Source organism: Primulina huaijiensis, chromosome 6 (assembly GCF_012295235.1).
Source record: "Primulina huaijiensis isolate GDHJ02 chromosome 6, ASM1229523v2, whole genome shotgun sequence".
Classification (NCBI taxonomy): domain Eukaryota; kingdom Viridiplantae; phylum Streptophyta; class Magnoliopsida; order Lamiales; family Gesneriaceae; genus Primulina; species Primulina huaijiensis.
Window position 1 is genome coordinate 11737438 of NC_133311.1, and position 21122 is coordinate 11758559.

General features: G+C 36.5%; 3 protein-coding genes across 5 annotated transcripts; 1 reads left to right on the forward strand and 2 right to left on the reverse strand.

The window, feature by feature from the left end:
• Nucleotides 1–2452: 2452 nt before the first annotated feature.
• On the reverse strand, nucleotides 2453–4887 carry LOC140979464 (zinc finger BED domain-containing protein DAYSLEEPER-like). 2 transcript variants are annotated; one of them, XM_073444868.1, is made up of 3 exons: nucleotides 4605–4887; nucleotides 2817–3135; nucleotides 2453–2708 (listed from the first exon to the last, which is right to left on the reverse strand). In XM_073444868.1, exons 1-3 carry the CDS (start codon nucleotides 4857–4859, stop codon nucleotides 2596–2598), a joined length of 687 nt encoding a protein of 228 aa, XP_073300969.1. In that variant the 5' UTR covers nucleotides 4860–4887; the 3' UTR covers nucleotides 2453–2595. The 2 variants fall into 2 exon arrangements, with proteins under 2 accessions (XP_073300969.1, XP_073300971.1); XM_073444870.1 differs by lacking the exon at nucleotides 4605–4887 and adding an exon at nucleotides 3235–3771.
• Nucleotides 4888–12275: 7388 nt separating this feature from the next.
• On the forward strand, nucleotides 12276–17346 carry LOC140979434 (neutral ceramidase 2-like). Of its 2 annotated transcripts, none has more exons than XM_073444823.1 (10): nucleotides 12276–12460; nucleotides 12793–13164; nucleotides 13336–13544; nucleotides 13728–14072; nucleotides 14726–14987; nucleotides 15083–15353; nucleotides 15423–15548; nucleotides 16013–16076; nucleotides 16398–16567; nucleotides 16728–17344. In XM_073444823.1, exons 2-10 carry the CDS (start codon nucleotides 12851–12853, stop codon nucleotides 17274–17276), a joined length of 2310 nt encoding a protein of 769 aa, XP_073300924.1. In that variant the 5' UTR covers nucleotides 12276–12460; nucleotides 12793–12850; the 3' UTR covers nucleotides 17277–17344. The 2 variants fall into 2 exon arrangements, with proteins under 2 accessions (XP_073300924.1, XP_073300925.1); XM_073444824.1 differs by lacking the exon at nucleotides 12276–12460 and having other exon boundaries at nucleotides 12926–13164; nucleotides 13336–13403; nucleotides 13490–13544; nucleotides 16728–17346.
• A 1141-nt stretch (nucleotides 17347–18487) lies between these two features.
• LOC140978615 (proliferating cell nuclear antigen-like) lies at nucleotides 18488–20689 on the reverse strand. The gene is made up of 4 exons (XM_073443795.1): nucleotides 20237–20689; nucleotides 19338–19490; nucleotides 19147–19244; nucleotides 18488–19036 (listed from the first exon to the last, which is right to left on the reverse strand). Exons 1-4 carry the CDS (start codon nucleotides 20553–20555, stop codon nucleotides 18815–18817), a joined length of 792 nt encoding a protein of 263 aa, XP_073299896.1. The 5' UTR covers nucleotides 20556–20689; the 3' UTR covers nucleotides 18488–18814.
• Between the last annotated feature and the right edge of the window lie 433 nt (nucleotides 20690–21122).

A 21122-nucleotide genomic window follows, 5' to 3' on the forward strand; every position in this document is an offset into this window, starting at 1 on the left:
AGGACTCTCCCCTCCCCTCAATAACACATGCACACACGAGTTTTTTTCAAGGGAAAGCATCGGTTTTGCAAAGTAAAATCAGTCTAGGTTTTCGTCGTCGTTCTTCGCATCTCAACGTTTTTTTCGTGCATAAAATACACAAAGACACGCCATAAACATTCTTTTCTCATCTATCACATCTTATTACGTATTGGAATTGTGTTTGCATGAAAGTATGTGTACCATGAATTTATATTTCGTTTTTATTCACTTTCATGTGAATAAATTATGTTTTCATATTCCAAAACTTGATATATTATTGCATGAAGGGGCTGCCATGGTAGTGGATCAAGGAGGGACGTTTTTACATGAGTTTAATGACCACACGATGCACGATTAAGGCTGCACACGAAGGAACAAGGCTTGAGCGAAATAATTGCATGTTTATAAACAAGGGTTCGGTTAAGGGGAACCACGGCTCATGGCTCGACCAGGACTCGGGCCAGGTTTGCTTGAGTGTGAGGAAGAGTCCTAGCCATGCTAGGACTCAAGCACCGCGGTTGGGAATGAGTCCTTGCATGATAGGACTCTTCCTGAGCCAAGCGCGATTAGCGGCTGTGCATGAGGAGTCACGGCTCGGCCAGGGTGGTCAGGGCTGGGCTAGGGTAGGTCTGGTGATGGTTCACGAGGGGCTGGGCTCAGTGGTGGCTCGAGGGTAGGGTCCTAGTGCAATAGGAGTCCATAGGCGCAAGGGAAGGAACTCGCGCATACTTTGTCTCCGTGCAGGAAGTTGCAACGGGCTAGGGGCTAGTTCAAGGGGTCATGGCTGGTCTGTAGGGTCCATAAGTGGTCTAGGAAGAGGTTGGCTCAAGGTGGCTCGAGCATGGCTCGATGAAACCGAGAGTTGGCTCAAGGGTTAAAAGTAAGGGTTCAGTTTTTAGGGTTTTAATGGCTAAGGGTTTAAACTATGGTCCACGGGTGTCGAATCATAGTTCACGAGGGTAGTTTAGGTATAAAAAAATCTATGTTTAAAAGTTGGAAATTTAATATTGAAGTTTGAATTAATTCGGGATTAAAACGCTCTACGAATTAATAATTATGAAATTAAATCAAAAGTCATGAATTTAAACCAAATAAAAATATGAGAAATTTAATTTAACCTTAAATAATTATTTGAGATGGTCTAGTGTCAACGAAAGTAAGAAAAAGTCAAAACCGAGTAATTTTACGTCTAGGGGTAAAACGGTCATTTTACACCTAAAAAATAGTAAACGTCATGGCAGTGCCCTGAATGCTGTAAATAATGATAATATGCTTATTTTTTTATGTTTACGAAATTTTACGATAAAACTATAACGCTAAAAGATTTTTTCATGCTTGGTTTAAAAGAAAAAGGATTGTTATATGCATGAATTTTATAAAGTGATGAAAATATGAAATGTTGAAGGAACTGAAATAATTGTAACTAATACGATGATACTGAAATATATGTTTACGTTGTATGTTTAATAGTTTTACGAAGATAAATGTTATATATGCTTAAAATTACTCAAAAATAGATTATTATATGCTGCATGATTAAAAAAGTTAGATTTAAATGCATGTTGGTTACGTTTAGAAATTTGGAAAATGTTCAAATATAATGTCTCCTAGACGCGCACCTAGTACTGATAGGCAAGCTGAGAATGTTGAGGATCGTCATGTTAATGCACCCCCACCTCCTAATGGGGATGCTGCTACTCGTGCACTGGAGGGCATGGCACACTTCTTTGAGCAGCAGTTTCAGCAGGTTCCCAGGCCACAGCATGACGTCTATGATCAGTTCCGGAGGCTAGGGCTGAAGGAATTTTCTGGCACCATTGACCTGTTTGCTGCTGATGGTTGGATTCGAGCACTTGAGATGCACTTTTGCTATCTGAATATGGGGGATGCTGACCGTGTGAGGTGTGCTACTTATATGTTTAAGGATGATGCTCCTCTCTGGTTGGAAGTAGCTGAACATGGTATTAATCTTGCTACTCTTAATTGGGCTCGATTCAAGGAAATATTCTATGAGAAGTACTTTACTGCTGACGTCCGAGGACGCTTGAAGAGAGAATTCATGACTCTCCGTCAGAGAGACACTACTGTGGCTGAGTTTGTGAGAAAGTTTGATAGAGGTTGTCACTTTGTGCCCCTCATTGCCAGGGATGCTGCTGAGAAACTTAAGCACTTTCTGGATAGTCTACGACCTACTATACGACGTGATGTAGACTTGTCAAAACGGGCTGACGGAACGGGCCATCCCGCCACCCGCCCTAACCCGCCATTAGGCGGGGCGGGGCGGGCCAGCCCGCCATTTTGGCGGGCCTCTAAATGGCCAACCCAGCCCAACCCACCTTGGGCTGCGGGTTACGCGGGCCGACCCGCTTGTTTTTTTAAGAAAAAGTACTAAATATTATTATAGTAAACATATAAGAAAAATATACTTCGGTCAAATAGTTTCATAAAATACATGCAAACATTAAAATAAAAAATTAAGAAAGCATACAACATAATCCATAAAAAGTAAAGTGTTTAAACTAAACATGAAGAAACTAAACAAATACTATAAAGTCTATTCTCATTAAACTTCATTCAATCTTCATCTTCTACAATAGCTCCCTCCACTATTTCTTCATCAAAAATTTCAACAACATTAGATCCTTCTCGGGATAAAGTTGTTTTGAAATTTGCACATTCATCATCGTCTGCATTTAAAAAACACGAAGTAAGCCAATATATCAATTTAAGAAAAGTTATATATATATGTGTGTGTGTGTGTGTGTGTGTGTGTGTGTGTGTGTGTGTGTAATTACCATAAACATAACCACGCAACCAGTTACGCGTGCAAATAAGAGCTTGCACTTTTTCAGGAAGGATGCGACTTCTATACTTGGTGAGCACATGAGCACCAATGGAAAAAGTTGACTCTGATGCAACCGTAGTTATGGGGATAGACAAAATATCGCATGCCATCAATGAAAGTGAAGGGTATCGATGCTTATGATTCTTCCAATGCTCCAAAACATCTAAATTTTGATAATATACAAATTCGAGCTTTGGCTCCTCCAAATAAAGATCTAATTCAGATTTTCCTGTACTTCTAATGGTTTGACTCTCATATGCCATGATTTCCTACATCAATTAACTTATGGTAAAACAATATATATATATAAACAAACCAAAGATTGAATATAAGAAATAGAAAAAGAAATAAATCATTTTAATACTTACATCATAGATTCTTTTGCCTTTATTTTTAATTTCTCCTCCACTTTGAGTATGTGAAATTGTAACAGAAGATGATCTTGGTTGTGAAGAACTTGTCTGATTGGTGTTATAATAATGCTCAAAAAGCTTATACAGCTTTGTCTTCACAATCAACATCTTCTCTTGGCATTTGATAGGATCATCATCAAGTTTCGAATAAAAAAACTCTCACATAGAAAGCTTTATTCGTGGGTCAAGAATAGCCCCAAATGCAAGCACCACGCTATATTGATTCCAATACTTATCAAACTTCTCTTTCATCCTTTTACACATATCACTTATCACCAAATCTTCATATGACAAGTTCTCATTTAACAAAACCTCGATCTTCCAAACTTGCATGAAGTACAAATTTGATGTAGGATAAGAAGAACCCGAGATCAAATTAGTAGTATCATAAAATGGCTCAAGAAATTCACGAATTTTTTCTCCTCTTTTCCACTCTTCAATTGAAGGACAATATTTATAATTATTATCATTCAATTGAAGAGAAAGAAAGGCCTTTTTATGTTTGATGGCACTATCTAACATCAAATATGTTGAATTCCAACGAGTAAGCACATCTAATCTCAAACCAGTACCACTGTCAATGTTAGCAACTGCTCTCACACATTCTTCAAATTTTCTCATCCTACCATCTGAGCCTTTCACATACTTGACAGATTCTCTAATTTTATTCAAAGCTACACTTGCTATTTTGACACCTTCTTGGACAATGAGATTCAATATATGAGCAGAACAACGAACATGAAAAAATTCACCATCACACAACAAGCTATCATGCAACGAGAGTCGTTCTTTCAAAATGGCTTGCATATTATCATTACTTGATACATTATCCAATGTCAAAGAGAAAACATTTTTCTCAATCCTCCATTCCTTCAAAAATCCAAACAATTTTGATGCCAATTCGACTCCTGAGTGTGGAGGAGGCATATGAGCAAAGCTAAGTATTTTACTATTCAATTTCCAATCATCATCAACAAAGTGGGCACTCAAGCAAATGTAGCACTCACTAGTGCATGCAGTCCATACATCTGAAGTTAAACAAATTCTATTTTTTATGTTAGCCAAAGTTTGTCTAAGTTTCTCTTTCTCTCTCATGTAGATTCTTGAAATGTCAGAAACAAGAGTATTTCTGGAAATACAAAGCACGTCAGGATTTATATATTTAACCCAAGCTCTAATACCATCATACTCGATAAAAGAAAATGGCAAATCATGCTTAATAACGGCAGTAGCTAATAACTCACGTGAAATTTTTTGATCTATTTTTTTTACCTCATGTTCCCATCATGATCAATAATCGTTTGTCCAACATCATGAAATTTTACCATTTTGCAATTTTGAAGATGACGCCTTAATGTAGAAGTCCGGTATTGTTTTCCCCCACATTTATACTCTTTCTTGCATGCCTTACATTCGGCTCTTTGTATACCATCTTGACCAATCTCTTTTTTCGTAAAATAATTCCAAACATCAGAATATTCTTTAGGCTTTTTTGATGTAGCTTCCTCCTGACCATGCTTGTTGTTTCCAATTTCCTCATATTCATCTATGTTAATACTTTGGTTAATGGTAGAATCCATAATCTACAAATACAATAGTGAAAAATATTAGTAACTTTAGTCATTTCAATCACAAATACATTTCCATAACAATAATACAAAAGAAAAATATAAATAGTCCATATACCAAATCTTCAATCTCAAATACATTTCCATAACAATAATACAATATCACAATGTGCACATTCGTGGGTATCAGTCCAACTACTCTGCATATTTAGAAATAATGCTAATGTCATAAAGATATCTTCATTTACTGTCTAGTCTTCCTTTCTTTCTTTGTGTGTGTCTTTTTTCTAGGGGAAAAAAAAATATATCTTCATTTTTTTTTCTTTCTTCATATTCCGATTGGAAAATTTCCAATTAATTAAATATTGATTTTCCTATAGGGGAAGTACTAATTCATCGTGATTATATCAACAATTAATATACTTTTCTAAGCAAATTACAAAAATATTTTTCCGAGGAAATTATTTAAAATATGCATAAAGATTGAAAGTGCTTTCTTAGGGTTTTTACCTAAAGCAAGAATAATGTTCAGAAATATGATGGAAACCGATTCTGAATACGAATTATATTTAGTTTGTATATTCCGACCATTGACAAAAGAAATAGAGGGGAAAAATTAGGAGAAGGTGCTATTACTACAGCCTTCGTAGCCTTTCGCTTTCAAGATGGATAATAACAACAAAAAAGAAGAGAAATTAAAAAAATTAATAAATAAAAAATTTCCATCATATTTCAGAGATCAAATCGATAAGTGCAGGAACAGAAGTTAAGAAGAAAAATAAGGAAGAAGGTGCAGAGATTCAGAAATTACCAGAATGATGGAGGGGCGCCGCTGGATAAAAATAATGATGAAAAATAAGGAAGAAGGTGCAGGAGAAAAATAAGTAAGAAGGCGCAGGAGAGAGTGATGGATGGAGGCGCAGAAAAATAAGGGAGAAATTACATAACATATTCATATTCTACCCTAATTTGGTGGGCCAGCCCGTCCCGTTTAGGCCCGCCCCGTCTTGGCCCGCAACCCAAACGGGCTGAGCCCATTTGGCCGGCCTTCAAACGGGCTTGCATATTATCAACCCAACCCGCTCAATTTTTATAGCGGGGCGGGCTGGCCCGACGGGCCTAACCCAATTTGACAAGTATAACGTGATGTGATGATGATGCAACCCATGGATTATGCAGCCGCCACTGCCTATGCATTTCAAGCCGAGCAAGCTTTGAAAGATATTGATTTTGAGATGCAACGCAAAAGTCAGCACCAGCAGCAGAATTCTCAGCCGAATAAGAAGTCATATATGGGACCTCCTAGACCTGAAGGGTAGCAAAAGCCCCAAGGACAAGTAAAGAAACCAGAACCACCAAAACCACCACAACATGGAGCACTGAAACCTACAGAGGGACCACTGTGCAAGGAGTGCAATCGCTTACATTATGGAAAGTGCATGAGGGGAACTTTTAGGTGCTTCATAAGCAAGGAAGTTCATGAAATGGAATATGTTTATGGTGAATTCAACGAAAAGGAAAATGTATACGTATATGATGAAATGAAATATGTTTATGGTGAAAGGACAAATGTTTATGTTTATGCATGTTCATGAAATGTTATATTGAGTAAAAGTATTCATTGTTGCATGTGATTGTATATGTATTACTCGTTATTATGGTTATGGTTTGTTGGGTCAATAGACTCACTAGGTGTGATCAATACAGGTGAGCATGATGTTGATGTTGAGGGAGTTGATTGTTGATCTTATTGGACTGAAGGTGCACATATGATAAAAAGAAAGCAAACTGAGATAATGTAGCCAATGATGTTCTATAAAAGACTCTTGACAAGAACACCTTCAGTGAAATCAAGATGTGTTCTTCTGCAAAATAAATATGAGAAAAGTTGATCCAGATATGTGAAAGAAATTACCAGACAAATGAGAATAAAATTTAAGTACCGATGCAGAAGTTTGAGAATGTTAAAAATAAGATTGGAGAGTCGCTAAATTATTTTGATGAAAGATTTAATGTAACGTCCTGAAATTTGAATGTCCACGTGAACCACATGCTTGCAAGTTATCAAATTTCTTATGTGTTTTAATCAATTTATTTTAATTGCATTAATTAAATGTGGTAGGCATGTTTACATGTTTAAAATGTGGTTTTATATTATAAGGCATAAAATCATGTTTTAAAGGTTATTCGAGACGCGATTCCTCAATGATTATTTTAATTATTTAATATATGATATATTTTATTAGTTATTTTTGAAAATGGGGTATTTTGAAGTGTTTTTACGCGCCGAATCGTATTTTAAATCGGCAATCAATCTTTGACGAAAATAAGAACTTTTTGGAGGTTCGGTTATTATTTTCGAAAACCAACCTAAACAAAATATTTTAATTATTATATAATGGGCTTAATGGGCCTAATATATGTCAAATAAGGCCTAAAACCCTAAAACCTATACACTACAACTCACGCACACCACCTAGAGGAACTAGGATTCTTTCTCCCCTCATCCCACACGATCACAAGCCACACCACAAGGCTGCTACACGTGAATATTGAAGAAAAAATTCAGCAAGGTTTCACCCCGCGTCTCTCCGTCAACATTCTTCACATTGCAAGTTGATTTTCGAGCGTAATAAATGCAAAAGCACGCCTTAATCTTCCTTCAAACATATTTCACACCATATTATGTATATTTAATTATGTTTGCATGAAAAATAAGATGCACCACTTGTATTTTCGTTTTTATGACTAAATATGCATAAACTAGAGTTTTCATTTTCTAAAACTCTTGCTAAGGATGCACAAAGGGGCTGCCATGGTAGGGGTACTTGAAGGGATGTTTTTCCACATGATTAAAGGTCCCTAGGTGTACGTCTAAAGGCTGGAAAAGTTAGGGTAAGAGGATGAACGAAAATAGGGTTTTCATGGGACAAAGGCTTGCGTTTTTTGCCTTAAGAAGAAGCAGGCTGTTAGCTACTGTAAAGACGTGATCATGGGTCCTATTAGGATCTAGTCATGGTCTTAGACGGCTCAAGGGAAGGCTGGTGCGAAGCTTAGGAAGGAGACGCAAGCATGAAGTCGCTCATGGCCTTTATGTCACAGCTTGAGGGTTGCAGCTTCTAGGCTGGTTAGGTTCAATCCAATAGGGTCCATAGGGGTTGTTCATGGTCCTAGGATAGTCAGCTAGGGTCTGGATGGGTTGGCTAAGGGCTAGGGTCGAAGGTTGCATAGGATGGTTAAGCTATGGCTCGAATAAGATAAGGCAGAAATTTGGCGACTGGTCTAGGCTTGTTCGATGGTCTTAATTGGCTTGATTTGGGTTGTATATATTAAGCTATGGTTCAAGTTTGGTTAAGTTTCGAGTCAATACGAGTCAAAATCGGGATGTACGTCTATTTTAAATAAGAATTAGAAAATTAGTCGAGAAGCTTAATTTTACGCCCAAGAAATGTTTATGGGTGTATTTGAAGGTGTCATATTAAGTTTGAATGGATTTGGATCGTCGTTTTAAGGTCAGGATAAATAAGGAAAGTTAGGGTTTTAGGGGCAAAACGGTCATTTTATACCTGAAAATTTTAAACGTCCTGGAAGTGCTCTGAATGCTATAATAAATGTTAAAATGTTTATTTCAAATGTTTATGGAATTTTATGATGAAACGTTAATGCTAAAAGACATGTTGCATGCTTGGTTTAAAAGAAAAATGATTTATATATGCATGAATTTTTATAAGTGATGGAAATTTGAAAAGTTGAAAGAGGTGAATTGATAGCGACTAATACAATGATATAATTGGGGATATCGTGAGGGAAAAGGCCCAGAGGGATCCTGTTTACAGGAGAAGGCCCCAGAGAGAGCTCGACGATCGTATTTCCATCGAAATGATATGATGATATATAAGGCCAAGACTCAGTTGACATGTGAGAGTGTCGCTGATGTTCCCATAACCCGGTACCGTGGTATTACGTAGATGGATCCATCGACCTATAGCTAATATGAAATTCACAATTAAGGATCCGAATTCAATAAAAAGGAAAACGTAATACGTATATGATGAAAAAGAAAAAGTATATGATGAAAGGAAAATATTTAAGTTTAGGCATATTCATGAAAAGCTATTTTATTAAAAGTATTTTTACTGTTGCATGTGGATGTATATGTATTATTTGCTATCATGGTTAAGGTTTGCTGAGTCATTAGACTCACTAGGTGTGATCGATGCAGGTGAGCATGATGTTGATATTAATAGAGGACTTGATGGTTGAACTAGCTGGACTGAAAATGCACACAACCCGAGGACCGTCGCTAGTTTTTCGCAAATAAAATTAAGTTTATGATTTAAGCTACTTTAAGAATTTTATGACGTTTAGTACTTTATGCTTTTGAGGAATTTTGAGATATTAGGATGTTTATGCTTTATTTTGAAAAATGTTATATTTAGGTTTGGTTGACGATTTGCTATTTCATGTTTTGAATACTTTCTTTTGGATTTTCAAAAAATTAGATTGTGAGTTTATTTTAAATAGTGTCAAAAATATATATGTGGTTCGACCGAGTAGTATAAAGGAAGAAAAAAAAATTCTAGCATATTTTAAAGAAAAACGAGTAGTGGACGTTTCATTTAGCATCATTATCAATGAGTTACTAACTCTTGGCAAGGAGTATGGTAACAGAGAAATTGCTTTCAAGGTCATGAGAGCATTGTCCAGATAATGAGATGTTAAAACCATGACAATGGGAGAATCAAAGTATTTGAACAAAGTGGAACTACATAACCTGTCTGCGGACTTGAAGACCTACAAATTTGAACTGAAAGTAAGAAATTGCTAAGTGCCTTCATCAAGTCAGCCAAGTAAAGCTCTTACTGCTGTTGATACTATTCAAAAATGTCTCAACTACTATTGTTACTGAGATGATATCTGAGAGGACTGCTGAACAAATCAGCTACGATGACATGTCATTATTTATTGAGAAATTCTCAAGATTTATGAAGAAAAGTCACAGAACCTATCAGGATCCCAATCAAAATTTAAAAAATGAGTCACCATCTGGTATTAGCAAATTTCAGATTATAGACTATATTAAAATATTTATTTGATTTAAATAACACACTCTATTTGAGTTAAATAATACACGAGAGTTGAAATAAATTAAACTATGTAAAGTTTTAATCCAAAAATTAAAAGAGGACGCACAGTGGTACTCATGCCCTGGTTCCTCGTCAGCTACTCGACTAACCACGCCATGAACCTCTGATCTCGTCCAAACTGAGACATGCCCCTTCGAATAGGGTGTCCAAGATAAAACCAATGACATGAGCAACAAATCACCAAGTACATAAATATGAGTATACAAACCTATATGTGCATGCAAATTACTTGAACTAGGTAACTGGGTCAACATAGAACATCATGCTCAATCTAGGTGCCAAGAGTGAATAGTACCATCTAGGTCAAATCTGCTGGGTAGCTCGACCATCGTAGTCTCGATCTCCATCATAACGATGACTCCCAGTGCCCGATCAAATATCATAAACATATAAGGTTGAGCGACCCTAGTTGAAAGGCTACTTCAAAAGAGATACTGGCTAAACATGATACATGTACATGCAACATATGTATAACACTGAAACATGCATACAATGGCAAGTAAAATGCAACACATAAGAATTCATATTCACTGGCTATCTCAGTCCGTATTTATGTGCATCTAATTTTGGTCTAGGAATCCTAATCTCTGGTCCTAGGCAACAAGATCGACACACTCTTGTTACTATCCGAACATACCATCGTCAATCCTAATCATAACTAATGCTACGGAGTTATAACTGCTTCCGTCGTTAGCCTGCTAGGGATGAGGTCCTCGGTGCTCAGTCCTTGAGCTGGTGTCTTCCCCAGAAGCCTTTTGTAACTGAACTGGCTGATAAATGTGATTCAAAAAACCTAAAAACTCAACTAAATCAAGAGAATCTTCTACAAATTCTTACCAAATTCTGAAATCCAAATGACCTAGCGGAGCTCAGACGGTCCGAACTCTAGTTCGGATGGTCCGAACTTTACATGCTACGACGTGCCATGCTTGCCATCTATCTGGATGAATGGATTCAGAAGGTCCAAACTGATGCACATTTGACACATAAACATGTATGTCACTCTGACTTTGGACGGTCTGAACCCACTTCAAAAAACTGAACTCTTCTGATGGTCTGAACTTACTTTGGTGGTTCTGATCATGTTGGGGCTTGATTACTTATTTTCTTAATTAATGATCTTTTAATCATGTTTTAGTATTTAATTACCTAAAACAAAACTCGGGTCACACAAGAATCTAAAAATAGCATCTCCCCAAGAATATTATAAAAAAGTTTTCAAATCGTCCAAGTATATATAGGAAAATAAATGTAGGTGCATGTAAATTAATTGCTAACATGAAAAAGACTACAATTTTGTGAAACAGATACTCTATATGGGTCACCCACGAAAAAATATTACTTTTTTATGTCAATTTTTATTGTAAATATGGACATGATTGATCCGTCTCACGAATAAAGATATGTGAGACCGTCTTATGAAAAACCTGCTCTATTTTCACAAATATTAAAAATTTTGGTTTGGTCAGCTTCCAAAAAAAGGGAAAAAAAAAACATAAGATGTGTAAATATTTAATAATTTTTGTTGGGTAATTAATACCCATGATGATGAGTCCACTAAATTACACGTCCTTGGCAATATTCAAAATATCATCTCCGATCGACACGGAGCTATTTCGGATCTAACATTGATCTATTCGTTAGCATTCAGGTATATATTTGAAGTATGCCAAATTTTACCAATCAATAATAATTATTATTATTATTTTTATTTTTTATGGTGGAATCCACTACCGTGTCTATCGATAAATTTTCGGGTTAACACACAATATAATAATATATAGAGCTCATATAAAATTTCCACTAAATAAAAACAAAATAAACTTCATAAAAGAAACAAAAATATTCAAACTCGAGTGAATTTGAAATAATATACATATTTTATTTAACACAAAAACTCATGTTGGACGGTCTCACAGGTCAATTTTGTGAAACAGATATTCTATATTGGTCAACCACGAACAAGTATTAATATTTATGTCAAATATATTAATTTATGTATCACGAATAAAGATCTGTNCTATATTTCATCACATCCAATGGGTGAGTGACACCTCATCGGTACTCACATTTTTGTGCAGCATATCAAAACTATATATATTGAACAGTAAAGGACTCTTGTCGATGTAATAGTGGCAACAATAATATTAAATTTATATTGTTTTCTCCTATTAATAATCTATTAAAAGATATTATTATAAACAATCCATGCATGTGAATACGATCTTTGTTTGTAAATATAATAATATATACACAAGCCGAACAAAATAGAACCAATCTTTCATGGCTTTTAATTTGTATGTATTATGTATTTCCTTCACCTCAAATATGTGGAATTCCCTGTGTGAACTCGACCCAGCCTGCCTCTCCGATTTTGGCATTTTCTCACTCAACCTCAATTAAAGCTATTCCCTGCCTCAGATTTCACCTCATCGTTGGAAGATTTCTGGGTTTTGTTTTTTGGCTGTAAGTCTTATGGATTATACTGTTTTTTTTTTTTTTTGCTTTAATTCTATGAGTGGACTGTTTATTATCAAAGAGTGTTTTCGTACATGAACTGGTTCGAGGATAGTTCAGCAGTGATTATGATCTTGTGAGTTTTGAACATTTTTCATGGCGGTTAACGAGATTGCTATCATTGAACTTGATTTAATCGTGTTTTCCCATTCTTTTTGGTGGTATGATTTCTTAGAGAGAATAATACAAATGAAATGTGATCTTGCTTTCTCAATGTGTGTGTGTGTGTGTGTGTGTGTGTGAATTCTTCTTATAGCAACAATATTATGTCTCTGGTGTAGGAAATGTTGAGAAGTGATTAAAGAATACAGTAGCGGCTGGACAGCTGGTAGACTGACTATGGCGACATTCGCCTCGGTGATTTGCTTGCCTATTTTGTTGTGCCTCTTGGTAGGGGATCTTAAAGGGGTGAAACCAACTTCTAGTTATTTGATTGGGCTTGGAAGTTATGACATGACCGGACCAGCAGCTGACGTCAACATGATGGGATATGCTAATATAGACCAAACTGCTTCTGGTGTCCACTTTAGGTTGCGGGCTCGTGCCTTCATCGTGGCGCAGCCGCAGGGGAAAAGAGTTGCTTTTGTAAATCTTGATGCCGGGATGGCATCCCAACTTGTGACAATAAAAGTTCTTGAGAGATTGAAGACCAGGTAGTTATCACTTCCTAATCAAGTATTGCTCTTTAATAATTGTAGACTGTGGAAGCCAAATGTTATTTGTAACTTGCGGTTTCATATTGTTACTTATGGCTCCTGTACTGGTAGTTCGGTTAATGTCGTGCTATCGGATCGATCTAATATGAGGTTCTTTTGCTTCTCCAGGTACGGAGATCTCTATACTGAAAAGAATGTTGCTATTAGTGGCATTCACACCCATGCTGGTCCAGCAGGTTATCTTCAATATGTTGTGTATCTTGTAACTTCTCTTGGTTTTGTGCGGCAATCGTTTGATGCCATTGTTGATGGTATCGAGCAGACTATCATTCAAGCTCACAACAATCTTCGACCTGGGTCATTATTTGTGAACAAAGGTAATTGAGCTCGACTTAACCCTTGTAGTTGTTAAGCAAAAGTAAAAAATTGTATGGCAGTAACAGAATAAGGTTCTGTATCTCTTCCTTGAGTCTCCACAATTAAATGTTTTAGTTCGTGGTCTGCTGTTGCTTTAAGAGAATAGGAATATCTTATTCACCATATGTAGCACTAAATTACAGGGGAGCTTTTAGATGCTTCCGTTAATCGCAGTCCAAGTGCTTATATCAACAATCCAGCAGCAGAACGCAGTAAATATGTGTACGATGTTGATAAAGATATGACCCTCTTAAAGTTTGTTGATGATGAATGGGGCATGGTCGGGAGCTTCAATTGGTTTGCAACTCATGGAACTTCTATGAGTCGTACAAATGGTTTGATAAGTGGTGACAACAAAGGAGCTGCGGCACGTTTTACGGAAGACTGGTTTGATCAGAATAGCAAGGGAAGTTTGTCTTCTGACAACGCAGAGGCAAATGAGGTTCCTCGAAGAGTCTCAAACATGATACCAGCAGTGGAAGATAGCTGTAAGTACTCTGTTTATTATTTTGCAGCACTCCTAAGAAAAACATGAATTTCTTTTGGATGCGTGTTCTTCAAGTAGAAGAATTATAATTGGGGATCTTTGTTCCTGGCTTTCTTTCACTTTTCAACATAAAGGGATGAAATATGACTGAACCTTACCATGCTATCGTATCATTAGAAATGATAATAATGATATTATTAGTTGTTAAAAAAAGTTGTTGGTTTTTTATAGAATCAGGGTTTTGTTTCCCCAAGCTTTTCTACTACCTGCCTTAAAAATATGACCGGTCCATATTTAGCCACTGCATCATGATAAAAAAGAACAGTTTGCTTGTTAGAAAAATCATGGCAGCTTTCTAAGAAGCTCATGGAGTAGGTTTCAACACCGTCATCGCAAGGCTGTTATCGTAACTGATTGTGTGCTGGGAAGTTAGCATTTTATTGTGCTCTTTTGTGAGCCTGAAGTCATTGAGGATGCTCTTTTGTGAGCCTGAAGTCATTGCCTCAGTGCGTTAGGAGAGATTTATCAGAGACTCCTCTGCTACCTAAACTCATATTCTGGGTCTACAGCTCTACGGACTAGTTCTTTGGTAACTAAAAAAAGCTCTGCATATTCTCCTAGAGGTTAACCTTTTGTTTTCTTGATCCTATGCAGACCATGATTTACAAGAACTTGCTGCTTCTCATGTGGGTTCGGGTAGATCAACCACCAAGTTTATGAGCAATGCGAGACGTGTAAGAGGTGCTCGCAGTCAGGGTGATAGGCCTAGATTTGTATCTGCATTTTGCCAAACCAACTGTGGTGATGTTAGTCCAAATGTTCTTGGAGCCTTTTGCATAGATACAGGCTTACCTTGTGATTTTAATCATAGCACCTGTGGTGGAAAGAATGAGTTATGCTATGGACGAGGACCAGGGTATCTATAATTCCACATTTGGTACTTATGACTATGTGAGCATGTTGCCATGATTCAGGTCTAGACTAAAATATGATCTTTCAACGTATTGTCAGCTATCCAGATGAATTTGAATCCACCCGCATTATTGGAGAAAGACAATTCAGAAAAGCAGTAGAACTTTTGAATTTGGATTCAGAACAATTGAATGGGATGATTGACTATCGCCACACTTACGTAAATTTTTCCAATCTTGAGGTGGCAATTCCTAAACAAGGAGGAGGCACCACTATTGTAAAAACCTGCCCTGCAGCATTGGGGTTCGGATTTGCTGCTGGTACAACGGATGGACCCGGCGCTTTTAACTTTAAACAAGGGGACAACCAGGTAATGCAATTGAATTTGTTTTGAGTAGTTAATGTTCTCATTCGTTGCATACTAATGTTCTGTATTTAGGGGAATCCATTCTGGAGATTGGTTCGCAACTTACTTAAAACACCATCAAAGGAACAAGTTGACTGTCATGAACCAAAGCCTGTTCTGCTTGATACTGGTGAAATGAAGGAACCTTATGATTGGGCGGTTAGTGATAAAGTTTCAACTGTATTTGTTTATATGATTATGACCTCGAAATATTTTCTTGGTTTTCAAGTACTTATATGAAGAAAGTAGTATAGATTGATCAAACATCTGTATTCTACATCTTCTAGAAATAGTGAGTTGTGCCTCTGATTCATACCAAAAATGTTCACTTGACAATAGAGCAAGGGAATGGAGCCATTTTCTTTTGATTTGAGTAGAGATGAGTAGTCTGGTTCTTCGTGATAAGATTCCTTAGAAACTATTGTTCTATTATCACGTAAACAAGTAAGGCATCGGAGATTCGATTGTCCAACTCGAATTCTAAAGATTTCAATGAAATCAATTTCGTGTTTCCAACCCATTAACATTCACTCCCCTTCACAAATCACGCATGTATATCTTTTGGTGATGGAGCAGTTTATAATGAACTGAACAACGGTAATCTTGTGTCTCCATGTTTACAGCCTTCAATACTTCCAATCCAGATTCTGAGAATAGGGCAGCTGATCATATTAAGTGTACCTGGAGGTAATGGCTCGGCTTCTCTTCTCTTTTCAAGATAATTACATTCGCTTATAAATCTCATCACATCGAGATTTTGAAAATGCGATAATAAATCATGAAATTTCAATCATCTTTAAGTTCATTTTTATTTAGACAGTTTACTTTTTGTAATTGAGATCTTTTTATCCCATTTGTTTTCTGTATTTCGTGAATTCAAGGAAAAACTTTTCCAAACAAATTGTTTTCCCCTTATTTTTTTACCTTGTGGTTGGAGGGGGCTTGAATCTTTGTTAACTTGTTTTGAGAGGATTAAGAGTTACAGATATCCGTGCTTTCTTGTGCCAGAATTCACCACAATGGCGGGAAGACGGCTCCGAGATGCGGTGAAATCAATCCTGCTAAGCGGAGTTAGCAACGAGTTTGGTGGCAATGTCCATGTAGTGATAGCTGGGTTGACAAATACATATTCACAATATGTGGCAACCTTTGAGGAGTATGAGATACAGCGATACGAGGTCAGTTACTTCACCATGGCATTTAAAGGATGCTGCATTTAGTCTTATGTTCATTTAACCATATGTTTTGGAACACACTTCTCCCTCCTTAGAGGTGTAGACTACAAATGATTTTGTTTTCCTAATGTGTGTAACTTACGACTTGTTTCATTGATCTCAGGGTGCATCGACGCTGTTCGGCCCACACACCCTGAGCGGCTACATTCAGGAATTCGGTAAGCTTGCAGAAGCCCTTGTTCAAGGGACATCAGTCGAACCAGGTCCACCACCCCCAGATATGCTACAAAAACAGATAAGCTTGCTACCACCTGTCGTATTCGATACAACTCCTATCGGTGTAAAATTCGGTGATGTCAGCTCAGACATACCACAGAACTCCACTTTCAAGAAAGGCGACAAAGTGACAGCAGTTTTCTGGTCGGCGTGTCCAAGAAACGACCTTATGACAGAAGGTACATTTGCTCTTATAGAGATTCTGAAAGGGAACAATACATGGGAATCAGCTTATGACGATGATGATTTCTGCCTCCGGTTTATATGGTCTCGACCAGCTAAACTTAGCCCTCAAAGTCATGCAACCTTAGAATGGAGAATACCAGAAACAGCTGCTTCCGGCGTATATAGAATCACACATTTTGGTGCTGCAAAGGGAGTTCTAGGATCAATTGAACATTTTACAGGCTCATCTCGTGCTTTTGCCGTAGCATGAGACTATTTAATAGGACGTGATATTTAAAGACCTTCCAGTTTGTTACGTACTCCCTAAATTATATAAAGGAATCTTTACATATTGTTCTTGGTTTCTTCTATCCTACATTGGAGAAATAGCCTGTGCAAGTAAGATAGTCATTGGATTGAGGTGGGTTCGAAATGCTTCGAGAAAACAGAATTCGCCGTTTTTCTTATACATTGGGAGAAGGGGGTAGCAAAGAATTTGCCATTTTTCTTATAATGTAGGACACTTGTTATGTCGACACCCCATCCCTACCGAAATCTTGAATGGTAGTAGTGAGTGTACGGCATGATTATCAATCTATTTATTGATCTCGACTCTTTTAACTTGGCATGGCAGAAACAATTAAAACATATATATTTATATAATGTATGTTTACAAATATATTTTAAAAAACGTATGAACATTTCCTTTAAAAAAATTGAAAAATTTTGTGAAGCAAAAACTTGCTGTCATTTTTTTTAAAACATTTACAAAATACAACTCAAAAACAATATAATATCAAAAAAAAAAAAACAAAATCAAACTGACATCCAAGTTTTAAATCAATCCTGTCAAATTCAAGCATAAAATCTAGGGAAAGTTGGTGAAAAATCCTCAATCAAAACATTTCTTTGGGTTCACTCCCTACCCACAAAATTGTGGTACTAGGTCATACAAATTATGGTACACTTCATGTGGAAATGTGATACACTTCATGTAGAAATGTGATACTAAAAAAATACCCAGAGACTGAACACAAAAAAAACGACGACGGGTGACTGAAGGCCAATTTCCCGTAAAATCTATTACTATATATAAAGTAATAGCCTTAAAGAGAATTTTGGGAGGTTTGGAATTAATTTATTTTTATTTGCAAAATCACCTCAATTCTCCTTTCACCCCTAAACAATTTTAACAAATACCACTAAAGCAATTTTAAGTAATTATATTTTTAACCTTTTGCAATATTACCTGATAGATAAACTTTGAAAGAAAAAAAAAAGTTCGTACAAGCACCTAAAGCATGTGAACGAAGAGCGTGTACAAGCACGTAAAACATACAACGAGAGGCTGGTGTTAACAAACTTTAACTCACCTTTGCACCAAATGCAACAAATACAAGGTGCTACATAGAAAGTACCATCACCTCATGGTCAAATAATCAAATCCTTGATCTATTCTTAATCTACACTGGATCACATATGTATTCAACAGAAAGTTTTTATAATAAAGAACTTACTGTAACAGCTGTGCCCCCATTTCCATCCTCTCGAAATTGCCATTCAACAAAACATCGTTACAATTTGAATTAAAGAACATGGGAAGATATGATGTCAAGTCAAGAAGGTAAAAGTTAGTACTTAAAATGATGCGCATACATGGATTCAAAACAAGATGCAATGAGAAAGGAGAAGAAAATTCACATAATTTCAGTCATTAACAAGAAAAGAGAGTAAGGAGAGAAATCTCCATCTGTGGCTTGGAAAGTAACTAGTAGCCTAATAAAATAATAAAAGTTCATGCTGATAAAACTAGGTGTTGTTCTCTTCATCCTCCTCTATTTTGGGAGCCAAGTAGAACCGTATATAGCCCATCTCTGCTATCTTGTACTCCACAACAACAGGAAGCTCCGAAGATAAGCTTATTGTGACAGTGCTGGACAATGGAGTTGCCTTGGTAAAAGAATTGAAATACCTAAGAGCAAACGTTAATGAAACTGGCTCGTTCATCTCAATAACCGTTGCATCTTCAGGCTGTGCATGACATAGGAGAAAAAATAAGGGAAATTAATCTATTTTCTAAAGATGGCTGAAAGGGTGTTAAGCTAGTTATTTTACTCTAAGGAGAAAAAGATAGAACTAACCTTATCAACAGTCGTGTTCTGCCTGCAAACAACATTTGCAGTTCCGATGTCACCTCTTGTTGAGAATTTTACACCTTCCTTTGTGACAGAGATCACAACTGCATTCAGCAGTCAAACAAAAGGTCATATTTAAGTACCAGTAGCTTACAATCTAATATTTGTTATTGCGTTGGAGAACGTAAACAACAAACCTGTGTCACCAATGCTACTAAGATCTTTACAAATTCTCGCAAACTCAGAAGATGGCATCCGAACTATAGCATGGTACTCAGCTTCAGGGATTCCAAGATGCTCACTGTCAATGTCCATAAGCTTCATCTCAAAATCTGAAATTTTATCTTGTGCTGCGATGGAAAAAAACAAAAGGGACAACATACTAAAAAGGATTTAACTTAAAAAGTTGAACGAGGAAATCAGAAAGCAGAGAAGAAAACAGTGTTAAATGTGATTTAAAATTGGACAAGGCGTATAATTTAAGAGCTTCTACTATCCAAAGGCTACTCACCGTAGTCGACCTGAATAAAACCAGATCCCTTCACTCAAACCCAACAATGATACCTCAGAATTACACCAGAAACTGTGGACTTTATTGTGTCACCCATGTCTTACTTATAGTTCCCCTTTCATTTCATCCTCCAACATTCAACAAGTCAATGATTTGGGTTGCCATAGCCAATAAAAAATTTATAATATTCGTATATTCATCTTTATGTCCTTTGTACAAATATGTCAAGGAGACTTTACCTTGATTTTTTATTAGATTCTGGCCTCCCATCACTAAATTATCAATAAAATCAAAACCCGTATTCAAGGCTCGACTGTCAATGAATTAACGCATATGTTGTATTACAAGATCTTACCAAACATACATCAGTTTTTGAGCTTCAAATGTTATAAGATATAAAAACCTGATCTGGTCTTCATATATTCATTTACCAAAAAAGGAGAAAGAACGCAACCTCAGTCACCAAAATATACCAGAAAAAGTAAAAAAATAAAATAAAAATTCTCAAACTGTTCACCAACAAAATCTGCAATAAAACTGCAGCACATTAAAACCTCAAGAAGAAGAAGAAGAAAGGAAACATACTGGGACTCTCAAACATGAAGGTGACGGTATCGCTACCGTCATCAGCTTTTATGGTTATGATGTCATCATTCCCGGCGCACTTCAACATCTTTCCCATGTTATTGAGGTTCATCCCCATGGACAGGTTGCGGTCGCATCGGTAGTGCTCGAAGCCCTCGGATCTAAGCAGAAGCGCCACCAGCGCCACGTGACTCGAATCCATGGCTTGCAGAGAGAACCCAGTTGCGGAGCAGTCGAAATTCGCTTCCGTGACCAGATCTTTAATCGCCTCCATCACCTTCTTCAGCAAGCTCCCCTGAACCAGTCTGAGCTCCAACATCTTAAGGAAATCAATATGAAAAATCCCTTCCGAATTCTTATAACCGTTGGGAGTAGGAAATGAACTTCCCGACCAAATTCGTGCGGGGAATTGAAATAGAAATATAAGTTTGGTAATTAGGGTTTATATAATCCGTATATATAGAAGTCCAGCAGGTGGGAATGGATTGAGGTGTGCTGGAGAAACTAGGGCTTGTAATTGGAGGGAAATGCGAAATTAAAAATATTTTAATTCCCGCCAATATTTTTTAAATGCAAAACAATTATATTTTTTTTTGTGTTTGCATAAAAATATAAAATATAGTAAAATTTATAAATTCTTAACATTGAAATTTTTTTTAGTTTTGGTTACTCACGTCGTGTACGTGCATAAACCTCTTTTTTTATCTGAGGAGATATTTAAGTTCGATTTCGGATGATATCGAAAAAACATCAATAATATGCAATTAAAAAAAATCTTTTAATTTATTTTTCATTCGAAATTTTGGAGAATGATAAAATTCAAAATAAAATATTAGTAATTGATGTGTATTTTGGAGAAGAATAATATTTTTTTTAATGGAAAATC

What these genes read in the sequence shown, in the direction of transcription:
- LOC140979464 (XM_073444868.1), bottom strand. Translation starts at nt 4,859, where the DNA reads ATGGATTCTACCATTAACCAAAGTATTAACATAGATGAATATGAGGAA. An exon ending in ATCTTCAAAATTGCAAAATG is followed by an intron (nt 3,136 to 4,604) that starts GTAAAATTTCAT and finishes TAATTGATGTAG; the next exon opens with GAAATCATGGCATATGAGAG. An exon ending in GTTGCGTGGTTATGTTTATG is followed by an intron (nt 2,709 to 2,816) that starts GTAATTACACAC and finishes TTTTAAATGCAG; the next exon opens with ACGATGATGAATGTGCAAAT.
- LOC140979434 (XM_073444823.1), top strand. Translation starts at nt 12,851, where the DNA reads ATGGCGACATTCGCCTCGGTGATTTGCTTGCCTATTTTGTTGTGCCTC. An exon ending in ACCAGCAGTGGAAGATAGCT is followed by an intron (nt 14,073 to 14,725) that starts GTAAGTACTCTG and finishes GATCCTATGCAG; the next exon opens with ACCATGATTTACAAGAACTT. An exon ending in AGGAACCTTATGATTGGGCG is followed by an intron (nt 15,549 to 16,012) that starts GTTAGTGATAAA and finishes CCATGTTTACAG; the next exon opens with CCTTCAATACTTCCAATCCA.
- LOC140978615 (XM_073443795.1), bottom strand. Translation starts at nt 20,555, where the DNA reads ATGTTGGAGCTCAGACTGGTTCAGGGGAGCTTGCTGAAGAAGGTGATG. An exon ending in TAGTAGCATTGGTGACACAG is followed by an intron (nt 19,245 to 19,337) that starts GTTTGTTGTTTA and finishes TGCTGAATGCAG; the next exon opens with TTGTGATCTCTGTCACAAAG. An exon ending in AGAACACGACTGTTGATAAG is followed by an intron (nt 19,037 to 19,146) that starts GTTAGTTCTATC and finishes TGTCATGCACAG; the next exon opens with CCTGAAGATGCAACGGTTAT.